This window comes from Grammomys surdaster, unplaced genomic scaffold (genome assembly GCF_004785775.1).
Source record: "Grammomys surdaster isolate TR1022 unplaced genomic scaffold, NIH_TR_1.0 166, whole genome shotgun sequence".
Taxonomy (NCBI): Eukaryota; Metazoa; Chordata; class Mammalia; order Rodentia; family Muridae; genus Grammomys; species Grammomys surdaster.
The window spans coordinates 815,905-836,263 of NW_021604614.1; the positions used below are offsets into that span (position 1 = coordinate 815,905).

Consider the following 20,359-nt stretch of genomic DNA (forward strand, 5'->3'; position numbering starts at 1 on the left):
AGTGGCCTCAACAAGGCACAGGCTGCCCTAAAGGAACATGTGATGTCTGATGGTCTCCACACCAGTCTCTGTCTGGTGCCAGTCACAGTGTGGTCTAGATGAGCAGAGAACTTGATTCTCTAAAGCAAACAAGACCAACACGCCCCTTTGGCTGGTGCAGAGCAGGCATGCCACCTTTCTTTGGTATCCTTTATCCACTAGTCTCAGCACCTCTGGTAGTCTCACAATTAAACAATCTGATCCTAAGACTTGTGTCTCCCTGAACCACCAGAGAGACCGACAGCTGAGGCATTGGGTTCAAGAGTCTGTGTAACCATATGAACATCCTGGCTTACAGGCGGCTCTCACCTAAAACCATCTGTCCGTTCTTGTGTATGCATGCAGAAGCCACAGGACTCCTTTGCCTCCTCTCGTTCCACAAGTGCTATCCACCTTATTTTTTGAGACAGAGTCTCTCACTCGCCTGGAGCTCACCAAATCTGCCAGGCCGACTGGCCAGTGAGCCCCAAGGGTCAGCCTGTCTCTTCCTCCCCAGTGCTGGGATTACAACCATGCACTACAATGCCTGGGTTTTTTACACGGGTTCTAAGGATAGCACTCAGATCCCCATGCTTGCAAGGAAAGACTTCACCTACTGAGCTATCTCTCCACCTCCTGTCCATATTTTTTGTTCTGGAAAATATAAAGGAAATAATCACATATATTAGACTCAACCCCTAGTCCCTCTGAATTACCAGAATCATGGGGTTTGATTAGAACAAATCATAGCACTCATAATGACTTCTTTTTTTTTTTTTTTTTTTTTTTAAGCAAAATGCCCTGATATTAAGCCTTCAGAAACCTTTTATTTGAACCTGTAGTTAATTTTTTTTTTGGTCTTTGTTGATGTTATTTCTGTTCCTTTAATGCAGAAAAATTAGAGGTTACACTCAGTGAAAAGATGATGAAATAAATAACAGAGTCCTGAGGACTACCACACGGTCCCCTTCTGGAATGAGATTTAATTACCATTTCCTGAGGAATCGAAGTCGTTGTGCATGGTGATAGATGACTGTTTCTGCAGCCATTCTTGCTGTGTTTACTTCTAGAAAGCACTCCAAAGACCTCTGCCAGCTGCAGCCCTGCCCCCGAGTCCCCAATGAGTTCCAGCGAATCTGTGAAGAGTCTCACCGAGCTGGTCCAGCAGCCCTGTCCCACCATTGAGACCAGTAAAGAAGGCAAACCGCCAGAACCCAGCGACCCACCCACCTCAGACTCCCAACCCACAACACCGCTGCCTCTCTCTGGACACTCAGCCCTCAGCATCCAAGAATTAGTAGCCATGTCTCCTGAGCTGGACACCTATGGCATAACCAAGAGGGTCAAAGAGGTGCTGACGGACAACAACCTTGGTAGGTTCCCATTGCCTGTCTCCTGCTAGTTGTTTCCTATCTGAAGCCTTGAAAGGGTAAGGGAGGGGCTGTAGGCGGGGCCAGCCGAGGGCTCTAAAGTCTTCATCCATCCAACTTTATTACATTGCCACAAGTTGTCGGTCACAAAGTTGACAAAACAGAAATCTTGTGTTTTAAGTTTGGTTCCCAAACTCATCCACCCAAATGCATGGTGGGTACCAGAGCAGAGCAGCTCAGTTCTGCAGCACCAGGTGACTTTATGGACATCAGAAACAAGGTCTAATCCCACTTTACCTGCCTGCTGTGGAGCAAGCCACACATGCCCTGTGAGCCAGCCCTTCAGGGATGCTAGCCTGATCCTGCCTGTCACAAGCTAATGATTCAGCAGCTCCAAAGCCCCTGCGGCTCTGTCACCGCTGGATGGGAGCTTTTGTGGCCCTAAGAATGTTAGTATCTTGCCACGTTTATGCCACCATGCTTCCTCAAGCTGGATGGATCAGTCAAGCCCTCCTGGGCAAGCATGGCAAGAAAAACTGCGGCTTCTCTGCAAAGCACATGTCCCCACAAGTCCCTGTTACAATGTCAATGAAAAGAGCACGCTGAGATGCCCACAGAACGGCCCAAGCATGTAGTACCCTCAGGAGGGACCTGAGAGAGAGAGAGAGAGAGAGAGAGAGAGAGAGAGAGAGAGAGAGAGGGAGGGAGCAAAGAGCTCATGTACCACTGAGTTCGAGCCCTAAAACCCATGTAAAAAAATGCCAAGCATGATGGCATGTTCTTAACCCTACTGTGGGGGAACCAGGAACCTCAGGATTCTAGGGGTTCACTAGTAAGCCAGTCAACATAGCTGAAATACAGGCCAGTCAAAGAACTTAAAGAAAAATACAAGATGAGCACACACACACATACACACACACACCACTAAATAGATAAATATAAAAGAAAAAATTTTTAAAAGAATTATTTATTTTATGTTTATGAGTACACTGTAGCTGTCTTCAGACACACCAGAAGAGGGCATCGGACCCCATGACAGATGGTTGTGAGCCACCATGTGATTGCTGGGAATTGAACTTAGGACCTTTGGAAGAGCAGTCAGTGCTCTTAACCACTGAGCTATCTCTCTAGCCCCTAAAAGAAAAAATTTAAATAAGGTGGACCGTGCCTAAGGAATGACTGCCAAAATTGTCCTTTGGCTGCCACATGTGCATGCACACGTATGCACACACACACGTTGCTAATGAGTTTCAGTGAAATCTGCCAGTGACTTCTAGTCTGGAGTCAGGCCCAGATGTTGTCTTGAGTCCCCCACATCCTATTTGTGCAGTGTATTGCCCAAACAGAACACAGGAAAAGGGCCATCCACTGAGAACAATTGTAGTCATTCATTCATAAAAAGAAAATTTAACTGCTGATTTGAGAACAGCTCAAACCCCATATGTTCATCGGTTATTGAAATATGGAAGGATTCCTACACTTGAGTCATCCCCTTCTTCACAGACTTGTCATGAGTCCAAGGAAGCAGGCCGATCACTCCTGCTACCCACTCCCAGATAGAAAGCATCCTTCCGTGTGAATGTTGAGAATAACAGAAGAAAACCTCCTTTCAAACCACTAAGTTGTAAGATCGCAGTTTGGAAGTGACAAACACTGGAGCCTCCTCCTTGGCATCACTAGCCAGTTTCCATCCTCACTGGAGAGTTAGTTGGCATGGGTTACATCCAGCAAGAGCAGTACCCTGCTGGCCTGCAGAACTTTACAGTGCTGCAAAGGACCAGTTATTAATCTGAAAAACTTCCAGGAAAGCCTATAGCCCGTCACCTGGGTTTAGCAGTCAGAAGCAATCAATCCCCTTGGTAGCTCTAACTGGTCTTAACGTTTGTAGGGAAAGTTATCTGCCTTGATGTAGTCGTGGGCACAGATTGGCCAGCTTCAAAGCTGCATCAAGCAGCAGAGAAGACCCCTAGTCAAGTTTCAAATCCCTACTTAAGCTTGGATCCTGGCATGTTCAAACACTACCACTAAGCCATACTTCCAGCTCCTCACTGAGGGATTCTAGGCAAATGCTCTTCCACTGAGCCACGCCTTCAATCTCGTAATTTTAAGTTTGTTTTTTTTTTTTTAGGGAAAAAAAAAACCTTAACTAAATTTGGCTTCACAGTCAACCATGTTTATAGTATCACATCATCATCTCTTGAGTGTTCCTGTAGTGTTTTCAGTTCATAGTTGAGGACATTACCACAGATAGCATAAACCAGCCTCCATGGTCTCTGGCTGCAGTGTGAGTTGGCACATTCTTCTCAGCATCCTATGTCCCAGATGCTGTGTTAGACCAAACATTGACCTTTCTGATCCCAGTCTCTACTTCCACCCAATAGCTTCTGCTTACTCAAGCTTTTCCCATCAGTTCATATGGGTCATAATAGATTCTGATGTGTAACTTTAAGAATTGCAGCCCTTTCCCCTCACAGTATGCCTGTGTGTATGTATGTCTATGCAAATACACATGGAACTCAAAAGTCAATATGGATTATTTTCCCCTAAACTCCTTCTATCTTAGTCTGTGGGACAGGGCCTTTCAGTGAGCCTGGAGCACACTGTGAGGCCTGGACTGGCTGGCCACCAAGTTGCAGGGATCGTCCTCCCTCCCCCTCCCCAGTCCAAGAATTACAGCCACACACTGCTGTGCCCAGCTTTTTATATGAGTGCTGGGGTTCTAACTCAGGTCTTCATGCTTGCATGGTTTTAATGATGAGCCATCTCTCCCAGCCTCCAAGCCCTTCTTTTAAGCCTGTGACACAGTACAGACTTGGATGCTCTTGTGATCAGCCCAAGGCAAGCTGTCCACTCTACACGGGAGAAGAATCCAGGGAAGGTTTGATCTTCTCTGAGGTACACTCAGCAAAGGCAGCCTAGACTGCAGAAGCCAGTACTACCAGTGAGCCTTTCAAATGGAAGCTTCCAGACTCCTCCTCTCTCCTGCTGTGACCCAGGAGTCAAGTGCCTAGTCTCTCAGATGACCCTTGACCTTGCTAATCATGTCCCCAATTAGCCTCTGGTTAGAAATAGCCTGAGAGTTTAGCAGCTGACACTCCATCCTTTGGGCCAGTGTGTAGGGATTTCTCTGCATCTAACAGATGCTGCAAGTGTCCACCCTCAGCTCACCTGTCTCCTGGAAACTTTTCTTTTAATTCTCTTTTTCCTGAGGCTATTGATAAGTAGTTTAGGCTAACCTGGAACTCCCTATGCAGTCCAGGCTAGCCTAAAACTGCTGATCCTCCTGCCTCAGCCTCCCAATGCTAGAATTACAAGTATGTATTTACCATACATGCTACATGGAAGCTTTTCTGAAAGCATGCTTATTTGTCACATAGAATGCAAGTGTATTCTAATTTCCTTGCCAAGGAAGTTGTTAGAAGACAAGTGGAAGAAATGTTTCAGTACTGAAGCTGCTGCTCTAGGGTGGAACACCTGCCTAGGATCTACCAGCAAAAGACAGGAGTGTAGCTCAGAGATAGACTTCTCACCACACATGCACAAAGCCCTAGGGTCTGTCTCCAGCCCTGTAAAACAAAGAAGAATACTTATACAAAATGTTGCTGTAGGCCAGGCCTTCACAATCCAGACTACTGGCCACTGAACCATGTGTGTGAGTTCAGGTTCTTGTTGCTACTTACCCTCTGTGTGTCAATGACCATCTCTCACGTCTGCTTTCCAGGTCAGCGCTTATTTGGGGAGACCATTCTAGGGCTCACCCAGGGCTCTGTCTCCGACCTTCTTGCTCGCCCAAAGCCCTGGCATAAGCTTAGTCTGAAAGGACGAGAGCCCTTTGTCCGAATGCAGCTATGGCTGAATGACCCCAACAATGTGGAGAAGCTGATGGACATGAAGAGGATGGAAAAGAAAGGTACCTGCCCACCCTCTGCTACCCAGGCACCACCTCATCCACACATGTGCCCTTTCTGCAAATCTTCCCACAGAGATGGGGGATGTGGTCACTCACTGATCCCTCATCCAGACTCCATAAGGCAGAGCACCATAGTTTAGACGAGTTTCAGCCAGTAAGTAGCTAAGAGGACAAGGAAGACTTACCCTCTTTGGGGCCAAAAGTCTATAAACAAAGATCTTGTGACTTTCGAGTGCAGCACCGTCTGTGATAATGGCTTATCTGCTGGCTGCCTTTTAGCTCATTTATCATGTCATCTACTGTGTGTGTACCTCATGCTAAAGGCCTGTGAAGAGGGTGAAGAGCTATGTATACTGATAGGCTGGGATTGTAGCTAGTTTGTAAAGTGCTTGCTTGACATGCATAAGACCTGGGTTAAACCCTCAGTACTATGGGAAACAAATGAAAGAAATGCATTTTGAAGCAGGCGTGACAACACACAGCTGTGAAGAGGAGGCTGGGCTGGAGCCTGGGCGGGAGTCTCTTCTAGCAGGTATAAAGCCTTGGGCTCCAGCCCAGGTCCTGGGAGCAGGGAGGAGAGCTGTGACTGTTGATCCATTATGCCAAAGGTCTACCACACTAGGACCTCAGGGTGCCCCTGCCCATCAGTGGTGCGCTAAGCAGTAGCTCTCCACCTCAACTGGCTATGGCTCATCCTAAAATATGACCCAGTCTCATAGCCTCCAGGGAAGCTCCAGGCAACACCACATACTTGAAAAGCCTAGTGACTTCCAGGTTTTTTTTTTTTTAATTTAAATTATGTTAAATTTCAAGCAAAAGTACAAAGAATGGTATGGAGAACCTACTAGACAAGTTGGATATAGGGCATGGGCCTTTAAAAAGCCATCACTAGGGACCAGGGTTTACGCAGTGCTGGGAATGGAATCCTCCACTGAGCCACATTTTCAACCCCTTCTGTCTGTATGGACCTTCTCAGTAGTTTTCTTGGTAATAATTAAATTAAGGATAGGATATAACTCAGTTATTCTTAGCATACACATAGCCCTGGGTTCCATCACAGCAGCACTTAATTCAAGGAGGTAGTTTTAATATCTTTAATGACAGCACTGGGAGTGGAGGCAGGAGGATCAAGGTCATCTTTGGCTACCTACTAAGTCTGAGGAACTCTTAGAGAGAATACCAGGCCTGCCTGGGCTACAGAGTGAGTAGGGCAGACCAAGCAATGTTTGTGCGACCCTAGTCAAAGGCAAGAAGACAAGCAAAAGAAGCTAGTAACCTCCGCTGCTGAGTTCACCAGTTTCCAGTACTTAGTACCAAAGTGCCCCACTCCCTGTCAAAGCCAAGACCAGCCACTTAAGGTGTGATACCGGGCCACCTCCAAAGCATTTCCCTGTCCCTTCAGATGTCCACAGAAAGGCTTGTTCATCCCCTTTCCCTTCCCTACCCCTAATTAGACAGTCCAGACTTTCTGGGCCTCCAGCTTCCTTCCTCATGGGCTCTGGTGCCATCTTGTGTCACAAAAATGTTACTGTCTCAGTGGAGCCCATACCTTGGGGCACCCCAGGTCCCCAGAATGGCTATTCAGCCATTCACCGTGGCTAGGGAAGCCTTCGCTAGCCTTTGCAAAGAACTGGGCACCTGACCTGTCAATAGCATAGCCAGTGCACTGCTGGTTCTCCCGTCAGTGCCTGTAATAACTGTCACTTCCTGAGCATCCACAACAGTGCTTCTCAACCTTTAATACAGTTCCTCATGGTGTAGTGATCCACAACCATAACATTATTTTTGTTGCTACTTCATAACTATAATTTTGCTGTTATGAATCATAATGTAAATATCTATGGGTTTTGTGGTCTTAGGTGACTCCTGTGAAAGGGTCCTTCAACCCCCAAGGGGGCAGAGCTCATGACCCACAGATTGAGAACCACTGATCTAATAAGTTGGCTGTCGTCACTCCCTACCCCCATCTCTTTCCTCTCTCCATCTCTCTCATATACATACATACATACATACATACATACATACATACAGTCTCTTATGTCCAAACATGACCTTGAACTCCTGATCATCCTCTTTCCATCTCTAGTTAAATATGTAGCTCAGGCTGGGCTGGAAATAATGGTGGTCCTGCCTCAGCTTTTGGAGTACCTTCTCAGTAGTTTTCTTGGTAATAAAATAGCAGAGTCCAGTAACTGCCCAGCATAAAGCTCTCCAGAGTGCAAGGGTTAGAAACAGTGGGTATAGTCAGGCACTTAGGCAGTCAGCAAGAGTTATTAATTTGTATTCCTTTAAAACAATGCCAGCTGTGGAAACACACATGTTAATTCCAGCACTCCATGAGTTTCAGGCCACTCTAGGCTACATAGTTAGTTCCGTGCTAACCAGGGCTATTACATAGTGAGAAAAGGGAAGATGGCTCACTCAGTAAAATGCTTGCCTTGCAAGCAAGAGGACCTGAGTTTCATCCCCAGAACACACTTAAAACAAAAAAAGTAGGGTGTGTTGGCATACATGCCTTTAATCCCAACAGGGACACAGAGGCAGGTAGATCTCACTACAGTTCAAAGCCAGCCTAGTCTACATAGCAACATAGTAAATTCCAAAACAGCCATGGCTATAAAGAGAGAACTTGTCTAAAAACAATTTTTCAATATTTTTTAAATAAAAAGTGACAGTCACGTACCTGTAATTCCAGCACAGGAGAGGCAGGAAGCCAGGTGGTTCACAGAGGCTCCCTGGCAGCCATCCTAAGCTATTGATAAGTGCCGACCAGTGAGAGACCCTGCCTCAAAATCAAAAGGAAAGAAGGGCTGGAAATGCAGCTCCGTGCTTGAGAGCACCTCGTTCAGTTCCCAGTGCCCGCCCTCGGGACTTAGGCCTGTAACTCAGACCCACAGAAGCTGACATCTCTGGTACTGTATTTTCTGCAAGTGCTGCCCTGCCCTGCCTCACCCACATATACATAATTAAAAGGAAGAAGATAGGGTGTTTGGCACCTGAGGAACATCACTGGAAGCTGTCCTCTGGCCTCTACATGGCATCTTTAATATGTGCATATAGTGCATGTGCATTATGTATACACGCGCGCACACAGCAAGTGGAGGGAAGATTCTGTGGCCAGTTCCTTGCTAAACCAATCTTTGTGGTTTGTGGTTCCAGACATTGCTGGTCACAACAGAGAGGCTACATGGTATCCTAGAGCCTCAGTCCCACCACTGCCCCTTCCCCATACACCCACTTTTCACTCAGAGTATACCCTAAGCAAGGTCTCATCCTCATGCTTCCTCCCTACCCTGCCTCCATCTGTCAGACGCTCCTGTCTTCATCATCTGTCAGCCATTCTACATGTTCTCAAGCCAAGGGCCTTCTTCCACCCTTTATCCTGCCTCAGCCAGGAAGTGTCCCATATCAGAGACCATCCTGGTCAGTCCAGCACCCAGGTATCAAGTTTTTTGACCTCCTCAACTTTGGCTGTTTCCTGACCCTGTTGCTGACACAAATTCTTCCAGATCCTAAACTGAGACTGAGTCCCCAGCCATGCTACATACACCCTTGCTACCTTTCTCTCTTTGTTCCACTTACCTGGGATGGCCCATCATCCCTTCTTCCTCTGTCCCATTGCTCCAACCCTCAACACCCCTGTTAGTGCTGTGCCCCATCCACACTCCCTTCTCCATTTCCCCTGAGCTACTGGGTCCTTCTGGAGCGTCTACACAGGGCCTGGACCATCTCTAATAGATGGTGCCTTTAACTTCTGTGGGGTCCCCAGTGTCACTCCCCAATCCTAATGGCCCACTCCATCTCCTTAATACTTCTTTCCCACCACCTGTCTTTCCCCAGTCTGCTTCCTACAGATGGTCATCAGTAGTACTGCCTTTATCCCACAACCCCATCTCTGCTTCCATCTGCCCCTTCCTCCTCCAGGCTCAGGTTCCTGCCTATCAGTCTAGCCACCTGGGTTCCTCCCTCTCCATTGTCTCTCCTTAGCTTAGTTAGTTCTTTATCTTTGTGGAGAATGGTTGGGATCGAACCCAGGGCCAGTGTGCAGTGACCTCACTGTCTACCACAGAGCCATATGCATGTCACTTCCCCTCAGGAAGTCACCTGCCTTACAGCTCTTTCCATTTCTTCCTTCCTTTTTCTTCCCTTCCCTGCCTTTCCTCCTTTCTCTACCCCCCTTCCTTCCCTTCCTCTCTTCCTCCCTTGCCTCCTCCTTTGTTTTTAAGACTGTAGCTCAGCATGATCCTGACCTGTCAATCCTTCTGCCACAATCTCCCAGAGATTGCCTTTTCCAGTTCAACATCCCTACACAACACCTTCTCTGGCCACCCTTGCTTCCTCCCTTCCAGTGAGCCACTCAGCCTTTGCTGCCGAGCACCATGGATCCACTCCAGGGCTTTAGTTTTCCCCACACTACCAAGTCCAAAGTCCAGCCTGGCCTTTCCAAACATTCCCTATGGTGCTAGATGCCTTTGGCTGTCCATCCCCTCAATTCTCCAGCCCTTTCTGTAACACCATTGGCCCGTGGCTGTCCTCATGTCCCTGGGCCCTTCTTAGCTTCTCTCTGGGAATGTTCTATGATGTTCCATTTTGATGGACTCTTGCCTCGGTCACTGACATCCATTACCATCGTCTCCTTTCCTTTCCTTGGTACCCTATTCTCCCCTCTCTTTCTCTACAGGGTCTCACATAGTCCAGTCATTCCCTTCAACTCCTGATTTTCTAAACAGCCTCCTGCTGTCTTCTATACCAGACCGTTTTTTCTAGCTAATCCAGCATCAGCCTTCGAGACGATCTTGAAATGTCCTCCCTTCTGGAAAGTCTCAGCCCTTTCCAAGCTCTGTCTAGTCATCTCTATTAGAATTTATCCCAGGTGCCCAAGTGTCCCTGCCAGCAGAGTATTCATCAAGCTGGATCTTTCTGCAGCCCTCTATGAACTGTCGGGTTGGACAGGGAAAGCTGGGAACCCACATGACATCAGAGTTGGCCTCAGTATATGCTGAGGACGGTGTGGTTCCCCTGCAGGGTCTTATTTATTTACTTTGTTTAGGTTGTCTTGGTTTGGTTTGCTTCAGTTTGTTTGTTTTTTGGGTGCTAGGGCTCAAACTCAGAGTAGCATATATGCTAGACAAGCACTCTACCATTGAGCTACACCCCAGCTATTTGGTTTTGGGGTTGTTGTTGTTGTTGTTTTTTCCACACTAGGTCTTAATATGTAGCCCAGACTGGCCTCAAGCTCATAGTTTCCTCGGTGTTGGGATTACATGTGCCCCACCACACCCTGGCTATACATTTTCATCATCCTGCTCTGTTCCTAGGGCTGAGGCTTTGAGCTGGTTTGCCAGCTATCTCTGAGTTCACCTGTTTTCTCTCTCTTTCCTTACAGCCTACATGAAGAGGCGACACAGCTCTGTCAGTGATAGTCAGCCTTGTGAGCCCCCCTCTGTGGGTATCGACTACAGCCAGGGTGCCAGCCCCCAGCCACAACACCAGCTGAAGAAACCTCGGGTGGTGCTGGCTCCAGAGGAGAAGGAAGCGCTGAAGCGAGCATATCAGCAGAAGCCATACCCGTCACCAAAAACCATCGAGGAGCTTGCCACACAACTCAACCTGAAGACCAGCACCGTCATCAACTGGTTCCATAATTACAGGTAGAGCCCTATCCAGACTCCACTGTCCAGACCCATGAGAACCCACCTGACAGAACACAGTGTAGCCCTGAAGGGAGACCCAAGACCAAAACATTATGCAATGTAAACAGCTGCGGAAAGGGGTTAGTGCCCCAGTGTTCGTGTGTGCATGCTCAAATCCTGTGAAGGTCACAGGTCACAGGATTCAGTTCTCTCCAACCACTTTACAGGTTCTGGGATGGACTCAGTTTGTCAGGTCTGTGTGCACAGTGCCTCTGCCTGCTGGTGGTGCCATCTTCATTTTAGACAGGGTCTCACTCACTATGTAGCTTTGTCTGGCCTAGAATTTGCTATGCAGACCAGGATGGCCTTGAACCCAGAGATCTGCCTACCTCTACCTCCCAAGTACTGAGGTTAAAAGCCTGAACCACCACATCCAGCCCTAGGATCTTTTTTTAAAAAGAAAGCTAGGGACTAGTGGGATGTCTTAGCAGGTAAAGGTACCTGCCACAAAGCCTGGCTATCTAAACTTGACTCCCAGCCCCACACAGGGGAAGGAGAGAACTAACTCCTAACTTCACACACGTGCCATGGCATATGCATGCCCTCGACCACACCTACCTCACACATACGTGCAAGAAGAAAATTAAAACCAAGAACAAAATCCTTCAGAATTAACCTATGTCTGGGGTGTGGCTTGGCAGTAGAGCTCTTGTCTACAATCTACCCGTGAGGAGCTGAGGGTGTGGTACAGTGGTACAGCCTGGCATGGTCAAGGCCCTGCTTAAATCCCCTATACCCTTCAAAGCCTACTTTCCTGCATAGCTTTTCTTTTTTTGTTGTTTTTGTTTTGTTTTGTTTTTGAGACAGAGTTTCTCTGTGTAGTCCTGGCTGTCCTGGAACTCACTCTATAGACCAGACTGGCCTCGAACTCAGAAATCCGCCTGCCTCTGCCTCCCAAGTGCTGAGATTAAAGGCGTGCACCACCACTGCCCGGCCTGTATAGCTTTTCTAGATATCAAATCCAGGGCTCCAGCAATGTGGCTCAGAGGGAGAGCTAAGCATAAGTGTTCCATCACTAGCTGTCAAGTAAATTAATGAGCTGAGATTTAGAAGATAATGCCAAGAATGGTGCTACACACCTATAATCCCAGTACCTACCTAAAAGATATCAGAAGAATGGAAGATTTCAGTCTAGACTGGGCTATAGAGCAAGAGCCTATTTCTGAAAGTAAATAAATAAATGTCTGTCCTCCAACCGGTACTTGAGACCAGGATCACTCACTGGTTCTATTTTACCAAGAAAAGTCCACATGCCCACCAAGGCAGCTGGTGTTAAGGCCAGATGCTATACTACCCTTCTGCAGCTTCCAGCCATTTACTGCTGCCTTACTTACTAGAGCAGGCTTCCCTTACTGCAAAGGCTCTGTAAGAACACGCCTGTAAAACCCAGCACCTGGGAGGCTGAGATAGGTAGTTCCAGGCCAACCTGGGCTGCATAGTAACACCCCGTCTCAGAGAGAGAAAGCTTGAGAGCAAATGAACTCGGAAGTCTGCATTTGTCTGTCTAAGCTGTAGCTAGTAAATGGCAACACCAGATTTCAAACCCATCATACTTACATCCTATTTGTAAGACTTGGCTTAGCTATTCACCTGACTTGCCATCTGCTGACTGGGCAAAGCTGGCTGCTTTACCTTGTTGCGGTGAGGCTTGAGAACAGATCGTGAGCAGAGCCAGCACCAGGGACTGGTCCTTCAGTTCTCAAGTTCCTGAAGCTACCCAAGGAAAGCTGATGCACCTGGGTATTTCTGGGACCTTTCAGGACAGGGGCTGGAGAGATGGCTCAGCAGTTAAGAGCACTGGCGGCTCTTCCAAAGGACCCAGGTTTGGTTCCCAGTGCCTACATGGTGGTTCTCTGCTGTCTATAACTCCAGTTCCAGGGGGTCTAACATAATACTTTCTTCTGGCGTCCCTGGGCACCAGGCATATAGTAGGTATACATACTTACATGCAGGCAAAACATTCATACAAAAATAAGGAATTTTTTTAAAAAAACAAAACTGGACATAGTGGCTCACACATTTAATCCCAGCACTGGGGAGTCTGAGATCAAAGAGACCCAGCCTCCTTCCTCCCTCCCCCCAAAAAAAGCAATCTTCAGATTTCACTCTAGCACAGACAAGTAGCTACTATCTTAAGGTTCTCATATCTTGAGCCAAAGCCCTAAATCAAGCCCAGGACCTACCTGTGCATTCCCTTAGCTATACCTTGTAGCATAGGACTGTAGCCCTTGCTCTTCAGGAAGCTGAAGCAAGAAGAATTAAAATTTAAGACTACAGAGTAAGTTCAAGACAAACTTAGAAAGATCATGCCTTAAAACCTAAAAGCTGAAGAAATGTTGGGGCGATATAACAGCACTTGGCTAGAATCAGCCAGTCTGGGGTTGAGGACATAGCTCAGCTGACATGTCTACTTGGTGTGCTTTAAGCCCTTGGTTCAATCCTCTAATATGGGGGTACAGAAGAGAGTATCCCCTTCATTCAGTAATAGCATGAACAGAAAAAGAAGTATTAGCGGTCCACTTTCTGCAGGACACTGGTCTTGGTGCTAATTCACCCAAAGATGCTTTTCCACCAGTGGACATTTGCTTATCATTCTGGCCTATTAGGAAGACGCGCCTAAAAAGTTGACTGACTGAGCTTAGGACTATGAAAGTGATGGGGAGTGAGGGGGCAGGCTCAACTTAAGGACTCTGTGAAGGAAGCATTGTGTCCTAGCACTCAGTGTCTCAGCAAGTTACCTGTGCACATTCCCATCTGGAAGACGCTGTATTAAAAAACTTGGTTGGGGCTGGAGAGATGGCTCAGTGGTTAAAGAGCACTGGCTGCTCTTCCAGAGGACCTGGGTTCAATTCCCAGCACCCATATGGCAGCTCACAACTGTCTGTAACTCCAGTTCCAGAGGATCTGATACCCTTACACAGACATATGTTTGGGCAAAACACCATTGCATAGGAAATAAAATTAAAGGTAACAAAAAAATTAGTTGAAACTGGGCAAAAAATAAATAAATAAATAAATAAATAAATAAATAAATAAGAAAAAAAAAAGAAAGAAAGAAAGCCGGGCAGTGGTGGCGCATGCCTTTAATCCCAGCACTTGGGAGGCAGAGGCAGGTGGATTTCTGAGTTCAAAGCCAGCCTGGTCTACCGAGTGAGTTCCAGGACAGCCAGGGCTACACAGAGAAACCGTGTCTCGAAAAAACCAAAAAAAAAAAAAAAAAAAGAAAAAAAAGAAAGGAAACTGGGCATGGTAATTGATCCATATACTTGGGAGGCAGGAGCTAGAGTTAGAGGCCAACATGGTCTCCATACAGCCAGAGCAAATAAACTTGGTTGGAGGGTTGAAACGATGTCTCAGACATTAAGAGTACTTGCTGCTCTTCCAGGGGACGTTGGTTTGATTCCCAGCACCCATATGACTCATGTCATGTCAGCTCATGACTGTCTGTAACTCCAGTTTCAGGAGAACTATTGTCCTCTTCTGACCTATAGGGGCACCAGGCACACATGTAGTTGACACAGATACATAGAGGCAAAACACCCATACACATTTGGGGGGGAGGCTTGATATACTAAAAGCACATACTTAGCTTCTTTCCAACTTGATTAGCTGACTCTTTCCCACTGAGTCTGCTTTCTTGAGAGTAGGGAGTCAGTTGAGGGCACACCACTGGGTTGAGGCCTGCTAGAGGCCCCTGGCCTGTGGCTCATAGCTCGAGTCAAGAGTCCCACCTCGGACTACATCCAATAATTGGCTTTCTACTGAAGTTCCACTTATTTAGTCTGTAAGTTGTTAGCACATGCCAAGAACCATGCTTTCTGCAGAGTAGTAATGGACCATCAGGGTAAGATGGAGAAGGAAGAAATGGGCCAGTCAATAACTATAGGATGGAATCCCAATTCTCAGGAAGCTGAAACAGAATCCTAGGTTCAAGGCCAGTCTGAGTGAGCCCCATGACAAATTCAAGACTCTCCTGATCTGGTGTTACATAACAAGGCCTGGTCTCAAAAGTAAAATAGGGCTGGGATGTAGCTCAGTTGGAAGAGTGCTTCCCTCCAACGAACAGATCCCTGGCCTCTCTTCCTAGCACCACATAAACCAGCCATGGCGGTGCACACTTGGAACCCCAGCACTGGGGAAATGCAAGCTGCAGGAGTGGAAATTCAAGGTCACTGTGGCAAATTTGCAAGTTCATGGCCTGTCTGGGATACTTGAGATCTTAGAAATATTAAGTTTATAGGACATCATCTCAGAAAAATTAAGTATATGGTAGAGAGAAGGTGGTGGCATCTCAACACAGAGGCAGGGGTTGAGGAAGGGAGAGAGGCTCCTGACCAGACAGGAGCAGGCGGGCAGTGCCTACAGCAGGTGATGTGGGCAGGGGTGAGGCCAGGCCTGTGCACAGGAACCTCACAGCCTTCGCTTGTGTCTCACAGGTCTCGGATCCGCAGAGAACTGTTCATTGAGGAGATTCAAGCCGGAAGCCAGGGCCAGGCCAGTGCCAGCGACTCACCTTCTGCTCGAAGTAGCCGCGCTGCACCCAGCTCGGAAGGCGACAGCTGTGACGGCGTGGAAGCCGCCGACGCCGAGGAGCCAGGTGGCAACATAGTGGCCACCAAGTCTCAGGGAGGGCCGGCAGAGGTGGCCACAGCCCCGGCAGACCGGGAAGAAGCGACGCAGCCGGCGGAGAAGGCGAAGGCACAGCCACTATCCTCGGGGACCCCAGGACACGACGACGGTGAAGACGCAGGCCGGCCTAGGCCACCTCCCGAGGGCCTCGCCGATGCCCCAGCGCCCGTGCCAAACCTCGCCGCACCCGTGGCGGGAGAGGACGCCGCTACCTCAGCCACTGCACCGGCCACGGCCACCGAGGCCCCTGGGGCGGCCAGGGCGGGCCCTGCGGAGAGGAGTTCTGCGTTGCCAAGCACCAGCGCGCCTGCCAACGCGCCTGCGCGCAGGCCTAGCTCACTGCAGAGCCTCTTCGGCCTGCCCGAGGCAGCGGGAGCCCGGGACAACCCGGTGCGGAAGAAGAAGGCCGCGAACCTGAACAGCATCATCCACCGCCTGGAGAAGGCCGCCAGCCGGGAGGAGCCCATTGAATGGGAGTTCTGAGGGCGCCGGGCCTCTGGGCCTGACCAGCAGGGCCTCGCCGGGCCTAGCCAGGCCTACTTGCGCCGAGCAGGTCCCCGAGCCTAGTCAGCACCGGCTAGTCGTGGGCTGGGGCAGGCGGGTGCGTGGAGGGCTGTGCCGACGAGGCCTGGACGTGTTGCGCACTTACCGCCCTGCGGGCCACAGGGCAAAATCGCCATAGGCCAAGGTGCATATAGAAAACAAAGGAGCATTAAGCCCAATCTATGTCGTGTTTTCAAGGAAGAAAACGGAAATGTGTAGTCAAGCTTTTTTGTACCCTGAAGTGTTTTTTTTTTTTAATTGCCCTAAGTGATTTCCACAGGTTCTGGAATAACTCTTTACAGCTTTTGCCTTGCGCCCTCCTCTTTCGTGTGGGCTTTAAAAAAAAAAAAAATCAAACCCACATATTAAAAGGGGGCTTTTTATCTGCCATCTAATGGCTTCAGAGCGATAATACACTATTATCTTCTTAAACCAGGAAGGGGGGGATTTTTTCAGAAAAATTAAAAAAGAAAGTTTTTGTAGCTGTTCAGTTGCCACTAAGAGATTGCACAGTCAAACCGACTCTAAACACACTAGTTTGGATTCCTAAATATTTTCAAGAAAAGAATCTTCTCGTTTGAAACTTTGAATTAAAATAAAACACATTTACTCCACATATTTTTTAACAAAAAAAGAAAAAAAAAGAAAAGTCACATCAGGAAAAATATCCGGTTTTGTGGTCGCTGATGTAGTGTTTTCTTGTACGTAGCTAGAATCCTGACATGTAGTGCACATTGATCCATAGCTTTAACTGACTCTGGGCTTTTGCTGGCCAGAGTTTGTTTAATACACTCCATTCTAGGCCAAATCAGGACAAAAAGAAAGATCCGAATCTAGGTATTTTATAATCTGCTTTTTAACCTCTAACCGCAGAGCACGCTGATCAGACCTCATATCTCGGGGGTTTAGGAGACAAGTTAGAACTGTAGCATGTACCGGTTCCTTTTGTTTCATTTATGGTGTCTACGGCTGTGTTGGCACATCTGCGCATGTGCAAGCGTCGAAAGGAAGGAAATGTAGGCCCGCAAGGTCGCAGCAGTTAGTCCCTCACGTGCAGGCAACCGTCTGCTCATCTTTCCTTGCCACAGACAGCACCTCACCTCTCGCCACTCTCCAGGGCACCTGACAGACTGAGCCCCCCAGGGGAAAATGCTCCCTGAGCTTGGGCAGGGCTGGCGCAGCCATGCGCACACACTCTTCCTCTCTCTTCTCATCCCCCTTCCCACCACAAGCACTGATAACCCTATCTACTCGTGGGAAGCTTCCTTCCCTGCAGAAGAGAGAACGCTGCCTTCTGGGCTTTATTCCCAGTCCCTGTAGAGATGGCCCAAACTCACCAAAATGGTGACACTCTTCAATTCCAGACCAGACCATTGGCACTTCATTCGTTTCTTCTCTCACAAGGTTTTTTTATGCACAGTTTAGGGCAATCTAAGTACAAATCAAAAGTCTAACTTGTCTCTTGATTCCTCCCGTTGTCTATGTGTATATGCGTGAGTATAGAGGTGGATGAAAGTGTGCGTGCGTGTGCGTGTGCAATTTTATACGTCTGTGTATTTTCTTAAGTACCTGTGCACACATAGAGTGCATTACTGCCACCTTTTTCAATGAGCTGGTTTATCAGTCATGGCTTCTACAGGTTTTGCTGATTTAGACTCCTTATTGCCATATCTTTAAACTAACAATAGATGATTTCGGTATATATATATATTTTTTTTTGCTTATTTATAGGTGCTGTATTTTATTATCTGATTGTTAGGAAGGGATGAAAGGGGCAAATATTCTTTAGAGGGATAGACTGCCGGCAGTATTGGGTATAATTTACAAGATGTAGCTGTCATACTGTATATTACTGATTGAAAACTTTTTGACCGTATTGTGTATCATTGAAACTTTTGTCTTAGGTCAACATCTTTGGATGACATTTTAATGGTGCATTCATTATTTCTTAAGTTTAATTAATTAATAGTACTTTTTTTTTTATTTGGGAGGGTGGGAGGGAGTTCTAATTTTAAAGGTATCTCCCGCTATTACACCTCAGTGTGCTTGTTATTCCTTAGCTTGTAGGCTTTGACTGTCAGATGTGAAACCACATTTCTTGCATGATGTTTGGAGCTTATGTATTTTCATTCACAGTCTTTCAACCTGCAGCTGCAAGCCCTTAGTTGGAGTTTTCACAAACTGTAAGAGTCACGACACTAAAGACAATGCCTTTCATGAACGAGAAGTTTCCAAGAGGCTTTAGGAGGCTGGGAGGCAGGCCCCTTGCTGTCTTTGGATGGTTGCATCACTTCTGAGCTTGAGATCCAGTTTGGTACAAAGAGAATTCACAGTGGAGGGACAGAAGGAAAACAGAGTCCCACCTGGCTCTGTGCAAGGATGTTGTGTGCGGAAGTGAGGAAGAGCTCACTCACACCAGGGAGTTGTTAGGGACAGGGACGAGCAGAGTCACTGGTGGGGTTATGGTGCTCCCTCCACAGAAACCTCAAGGGAACCTGTCGTCATGGGTGGTGGATCTTAAATACCTAACTTTCACTAGAATGATAAGCAGAGTTGACAGGACGGAGGGAGGGTAGTGTGTTAGTTTCAAAGGCATGTCTGTTACTTCACCACAGCGTTAAATCTGAGGAAATGGAAGTCAAGGGTTTTTTTCCATCCTGGCAGCCACACGGTAGCAGTGTAGACAGCCTTTGACTCTTGCAAGGAAGTTAGTCATTTTTGTTTAATTTTTGAACTAGGTTCTTGTCAATTTCCATTCTGTCTCTTGTGCCAGACCTCCATCTGGGTGCTTGATACAATCACTTGGTTAGGTTTTTGCTTGAGTTCTGTATTTGTATTTTATTATTTATTATTATTATTTTAATTGAGATCCCAACTTGATGGTGTTTGGGGTTAGGCTAGCACTGTCTGTAGTATTTCTAAGAGCTGCCAGTAGACAACACAGAAACCTGGGGGGTTATATCTCCCTCCTCGTCATGTCCTCCCTCCCTTCCTAGTGTGAGTCCAAGGGTTCATCTTTCATCTTGAAAAGCAATATTCAAGTGCCTTGAACAGCGCTCCCTCATGTGGTGACCTTCCGCTGGCTGGAGATCCAAGCAGTAGCTCCCACAGACAGCCAACCATCCGCTTTATACTCTCAGCTTCAAAAGCTGAATTGTACTTCTCCCTCAGGGGAAAACATGGTTCCATATAAAACACTAATACTTCATCACAAGCCCCTGTTCCATTTCAAATGCCTTTTTCTTAATTAGAGGCAGTAATCCTAACTAGGTCTCATGCCATTACCCAGTTGGCTAAGTGGGAGCCCACCATAAAATCGATGTTCACATCAGGCCCCCTTGACACCTCTTGCTTTATGCCAAGTCCCTTGTATGGCATCTGAAGTGACAGGGTTCTTAGACATCTGCCCACACACTCCCACTCCTACCTGGCTCCCAATTACCACCTCCTCGAAACGTTAGTAAGTTGCGATGTCTGACCACTGTATACTAGACCTCTCTCTTAAAAAAATAAAATTTAAAAATGCAGGCACTTAGCTAAAGTTAATATCTTCTTAGCTAGCCACCCTGAAAAATAACCTTGAAGTAGCTTATGACTGTATCCTGGGTTCAAATCAGGACAGACTCCCGGGATGTAGTATTAGGTGTTGGGCTACACCACCCTGAAAACTGAGGCATGAGGACAGCTGTCAGCCTTTGTGCACAGATGCTTCTGCTTGCAAAGCTCAGGTGTCCATCTCCTTGGTAAGCTTCCCTCTGATGGGTGTCTCTTTTCTCCTTGTTCAAAGTCAGATCTGGTAGATGGCCCAGAATGTAGCAGGGCTGTGAGCTGAGTGTTCCTCTGGACTCTTGTGGCCAGCAGAGTCCCTGCCTTGCCACACCATAGACCTACGTAGCCCATCTGCCTCTACAGCCAGGGCCAAGCTCAACTGTGGAGCCTGTGAGCAAGCTTAGCTGGAAGCATCCTGTGTCTAATGCAGAAGGGGCACTCTCTAGGCATCAGATAGGCACTCCAAGCTTGTATAGCTGTGAAAGCCTCAAAGGTGGGGAGTGAGAGTGCTGACAACCAGCATCAGAGATACCCTCCCTGCCACAGCAGGACTGAATATCTTTGTTCCTTATACAGGGCTCGATGGGCTCTAGGTACTCTGGGAATGGTTTGGGTCCCATCACAGGCTTCTGCTTTCCATGTTCTAC

The 20,359-nt window shown here is 47.5% G+C and overlaps 1 protein-coding gene across 4 annotated transcripts in view; it reads left to right on the forward strand.

Moving 5' to 3' along the window:
• Positions 1–20,359, forward strand: part of Cux1 (cut like homeobox 1) — a 289,376-nt gene that overhangs the window by 247,195 nt on the left and 21,822 nt on the right. For 2 of the 4 annotated variants that reach the window (XM_028766042.1, XM_028766043.1), the window contains 4 exons: positions 1,089–1,391; positions 5,110–5,298; positions 10,685–10,949; positions 15,428–16,103. The exons of the other annotated variants lie outside the window; for them this stretch is intronic. In XM_028766042.1, the coding sequence (XP_028621875.1) occupies positions 1,089–1,391; positions 5,110–5,298; positions 10,685–10,949; positions 15,428–16,103 (1,433 nt within the window). Of the gene's footprint in view, positions 1–1,088; positions 1,392–5,109; positions 5,299–10,684; positions 10,950–15,427; positions 16,104–20,359 lie in introns of those variants that run through there. 4 annotated transcript variants of the gene reach the window in all.